Source organism: Acipenser ruthenus, chromosome 13 (assembly GCF_902713425.1).
Source record: "Acipenser ruthenus chromosome 13, fAciRut3.2 maternal haplotype, whole genome shotgun sequence".
NCBI lineage: Eukaryota > Metazoa > Chordata > Actinopteri > Acipenseriformes > Acipenseridae > Acipenser > Acipenser ruthenus.
Genome location: NC_081201.1, coordinates 29,962,711 through 29,967,683, shown reverse-complemented (window position 1 = coordinate 29,967,683; position 4,973 = coordinate 29,962,711). Strand labels below are relative to the sequence as shown.

At 38.1% G+C, this 4,973-nt stretch overlaps 1 protein-coding gene across 1 annotated transcript; it reads right to left on the bottom strand.

The window, feature by feature from the left end:
- Window positions 1-203: 203 nt before the first annotated feature.
- On the bottom strand, window positions 204-4,527 carry LOC117417955 (zinc finger protein 503). The gene is made up of 2 exons (XM_034030397.3): window positions 3,878-4,527; window positions 204-3,354 (listed from the first exon to the last, which is right to left on the bottom strand). Exons 1-2 carry the CDS (start codon window positions 4,130-4,132, stop codon window positions 1,921-1,923), a joined length of 1,689 nt encoding a protein of 562 aa, XP_033886288.1. The 5' UTR covers window positions 4,133-4,527; the 3' UTR covers window positions 204-1,920.
- Between the last annotated feature and the right edge of the window lie 446 nt (window positions 4,528-4,973).

Genomic DNA, 4,973 nt, shown 5'->3' with positions numbered 1-4,973 from the left:
TGAAACTCATTTTAGCCTTCGTGTCCTGACACAAAACCATGTCTAAAAAACGTTAGAGCAATGTTAGGGGTTCATTATGATGGCCCAACATGAAAACACAAAGTAGCAGAAAGACACCCTGGATCATACATTGTATTCAGAAAGGTAAGCACGTTGCCTGCACACAGATTTTTTTTTTTTTTTTTTTGCGATAGAAAAGGTTATTTTTAATGGGTAATTGCCATTGACAGCGCAGTGTTGTTCAGGTTGGTTACACATCAGAAAAGAACACACGCACAAGCACACAAAACTGACTCGCAAATCGGACATTGTGTTTTAAAACGAAAAAAAAGTGTGTCACACTAGACTAAAAAAGGAACGATAGCTCTGCTTTAAATTTACGATGAGTATGTTTTCAATTTACACGTTTTGGATTAATTTCTCCTACAGAATGGTTCTAGGTTATTACATTTGCCTTGTTACCGTGTTCACTCTAAGCGCTGGTTATGCTTTAGCTGTACAGGCTAATCTTTTAATGAGAATGACTGTAACGCCTGTCCCCAAAGTCATGATTTAAAAACATCTTTTCAGCTTCTTCCTTTAACGTTTCATTTTCTGTCTTGTCTTCTCTCAATACTCCGATTTAAATGTATTTTAAACATTACAAAGCCTATAGACCACTTTATTGTTTGATGAAGTAGTAAAATGGTGCATTAGTTGTTCAGTGTGGGTTATACCACCCTCCATATTTATTTAAAAATGTACTTTGATCTCTCTTTTGTTTCAAAATGCAATATTTATAATTGAATCTTGCACATTTAACATACTGAACCAATGACAAGTGTGCAACATATTTGCACCGGTGAAGACTAATAACGCATACATTAATTTACAACACAAGTAAAATAATGTACTGTAAACGGTGAAAATAGAAGTATAAGTAACCTGACACAGAAATCATATTTAAACACCATACTAACTCAAGACATTACATTTACATTGATTCTTAAAGGTTTATGGTGTTCCAATATGCATAAAAAGCCTAATTAAACGCACATCTACAGAACTTACTGTTCACAAAAAAATCCACACAAACTGTCGTATTAGTATTTATTATTGTCTTAATTTTTTGGTATATCAAAATATTCAGACAGGCGAAGATGTAGCCGCCCTACCTATTAAAACTAGCGTTCAGATTTCTACTATTTTTTTAAACTACAATTCCCGTTTGTGTTTTTTTTTAAAAGTTGTTTTTAATAATAATAATAATAATAATAATAATAATAATAATAATAATAATAAACTCACCAGCCTGCTGTCAAACAAAAACAAATTAAAAAGTTTAGTTTATTTCATAATGTGTTTTAGTTATGTTATACCCAGAATTATTTCACACCAGCTTACATAAATTATACCAAAAACCTCCCTTAAATTGTAAAACCTGTATGTTTAGTGCAATGTAAGAAATAAAAGACGATAGTTTATTTTTTGGAATAGAACCGTTTCTTTTTTTTTTCAGAATACATACAAAAAAATACCAATTCTCTCTCCATGGTATACACCTTAAAAATAATTGCAATTTAAAATTATAAATGACAAGTTGGGATTTTAGTAACAAACATGCATGTAAATTCTTCTTTTCTTCCAAGGAGACATTAAATAGGAACGTACAATACAATCATAGCAATTTCAAATAAACACCGAAAAGAAAAAACCCTATTTTTCATTAATATTCTACCATGGGCGTTTCACTTTACCTATAGAGCTCAGTTTTAAAGTAATGCACTTTTGAGTTTTATTTGTATTTTTTAGTTTTTATTGTCCTGCTTGAAGCTAACATAAATAAATACAGCGTCCACGGATCCAGTCCTTAAGTGGACAGTAATATAAAAGTCTTTATATTTGTATTTTTTAATATAAATTTGTTAGTCTTTTTTTATTTTACTGATATCCCAGTGCGGATGCTGTGGTCAGTCTTTGTCCATACAGTGCGTATGGAGAGTAATATGGTCCTGTGGCTGCAGGTACTGGCACTGGTGCACCAGTTGGTAAGGGGCTCTTTGAATAAGGGTGATAGCGACTGCTCAGTCCCAAAGCGTGGTGGGGGCTCCTGAGTGCCAATGTGCCGGGGCTCCCAGGGGCCCCTGTTGGGGGCATATGCATGTGGCAAGCCATAGCGGCTGCTGCTGCGCTGGCTAAAGAAGATGAGCTAGGGTAACCGGATATGAGCTTTTCTGTTCCAGTGAAAGCTGTGTGGGTTCGCAGGTGGTTCAGGAGTTCTTCGGAGGAGGAAAAACGCTTGTCACAAGGTCCATTGGCCGACACCCAGTTGCAGACATGTGGCAGGGGATCATTGGGGAGCATAAAGCCATAAGGGTATAAGGGGTGCCCAGCAAATGATGGTGGAGAGGAGTGGACACTGTGCAACGGGTGTGTTTGGTATACCAGCGGGTATCCAGATTTAAGAGCTGCAACAGCTGCAGAGTCGTGTGCACATTGTGCACTGGCAGCCCCAGTCAGGTGACTTGCACAGTGGTAGCTTAAGCAGTAAGGGTCTCTACAAATACTAGCAGACATCATTGAAGGTGGTGAGGCTCCGGCTAAGGGGCTAGATCCTGCCTTACTGCAGCCTAGTGAACTGGCAAGCTGGGCATTGACTAGGCTGTTGGACTTGGTTGGGTCTAAAGTCACTCCGTGGTGCAGGAACTGATGTGGATAGCCAGCATAGGCCCCGGCCAAAGACCCAGGGTATGACATGCCAGCCGGTGGAAGTGGAAAAACAGTCTGTCCTGGTTTATATGGTGAAACAGGAGCCACAAGACCAGATCCAAGTATTGATGCAGATGAGGCTGAAGACACTGATAAAGAGTCTGAAGATTTTGACCCCAAATTAGTATCCTGATGTTGGTTGACCTCTACATTTATTCCAGCACAACTCACACTTATCCTGCCGTGGCTGATGCTAGAGGCCCCAGACCCCTCAGATGTGCTATTTTTATTAGATTCAGAGTCTTTCTTGTCTTGACTGTCTCCCGATTTACCCTCCGATGGCAACGGGGAAGCAGAAGTGCTGGAGTTGGGGCTGCCTGTCCTTGGAGTAAATGGCTGGCAGGTGGCGCTAGGCACGCGGAAACCAGATTTCTCTCCACTGGAAACCCCGGAGTCCTTCTTCTCGGATAGTTTTGAGTAAGGTTTGAAGCTAGATTTGTCTTCCACTCCTATGTCACTCAATTTCAATGGGCCGGATTTGGAGTCTTTGTCACTAGATCCATTAGATGTTACTGACGAGAGTTTAGAAGAGACTGGAGGGTCTGGTTTTCCGATTTGCGAGCAAGTTTGAGCCAAAAGGGCCAGTGGACTTTTCTTGGCATCAAGCTTTGAGAAACAAGCAAAAATAGTATAATTTAGTTTATGATGAACTTAATACAATATGCAATACCTTTTTAAAAACAGTTTTCACATCGCAGGGTTAAAATGTATAATTCTGAGAAAATGGCTACACAAGTGGAATGTTGAGAGGAAACAGGAGCAGAAACCATCTTACTCACCGACACTATATATATAGCGCAATGCGTAGAACTATACAGCAAAATAAAACATTTTACACTTTCCATTTCTTGTAATTCACACATTTTATTTCTTATAAAAGTGATTACAGAATAAAACTACTTTGGTTATAATGCAATGGCCATTTTGCAAAAATAACAATAATAAAGGGTAAAAACTGTTCACTTGAAAAATGTGAACGGCGTTTATAAATTTGGGTTATGGCTAATATATATATTATATTTTATATCGTATTTTACAAATAGCCAGGAGTCTTTATTTTTTTTTATCTAGATCATTTTAATTCTTCATACAAATTATATTTTGACAAACTGTAATTTAAAATCCTCACCTCGATTGGGCTAACGGGCGTAGACGGCAGGGGCTGGAGATACTCGGGGTGCAGAATGTGTCCTGTTCGTGCCGTGAGCATTTTCAACACCTTGATGGGAAGGCGATTAGCTTGCCTTAGAGGATCCAAAGGAGGAACGGAGTGGAGAAAGGGCTTGTTGAGATTTGTCGCGGAGCTGTTATTCCAAGAACCGCTGCTCTCCCAGGCTTGATTATTACTATTTCGTAGAGCAGAGACCGAGGGCGATGTGATCATGACCCAATTCTCATAGAAATTGTTGAAAATGCATTTATCAGATTCATTAAAAAATCAGAGATTCCTTTTTTTTTTTTTAAATTACAAGAGTACGACCAGTCCAAGATCAACAAAATAGGTGTAATCCTTAGGTAGAAGAGTACAGTCAGGAGACGGCTGTGTGGCTATCGGTTTAAAGCTATTGCTGCACCAGAAGCTCTGTTGTCACTGCGTGTCTTAACAGATCTGCGAAGTAGTTCTTCCAACCCGAGATCTGGCAGAAAACAGTCACTTCAAAAGCAGCTGAATTAGTCTGAGATTAAAGCCTTTGCCGCCTTCCAATCAAATGGGACCCAGAGGTGATTGGAGGGTCAAGGGGATGTGACGTTCCTTTTTTGTAAACCTCTATTTTGTTCGCTAGGGGGAGGCTGGATTTAATATTTTGTTTCTTATATACTCCTTGACAACCTCTAATTGTAAATAGCAGCTACTAACAGTCGTGAGAGCATGCACAGCAACTACACACACACACACACACACACACACACACACACACACACGCACACTATATATATATATATATATATATATATATATATATATATATATATATATATATATATATATATATATATAGATAGATAGATAGATAGATAGATAGGTATGCATTTGTTTCTGAATCTTATTAAAACATAACCTAGGCTATATATTTATTGCATCATTTGTATTATAGCCAACCTTATCTATACAGTGCTTCCCTGGTATCAATGAGATAGGTTGCTAGTACATTGCCAAGATATTTTCCAAATATGCTATTTGTATTTTTTTTTTTAGCATATAAATACACGACATGCATTACCAT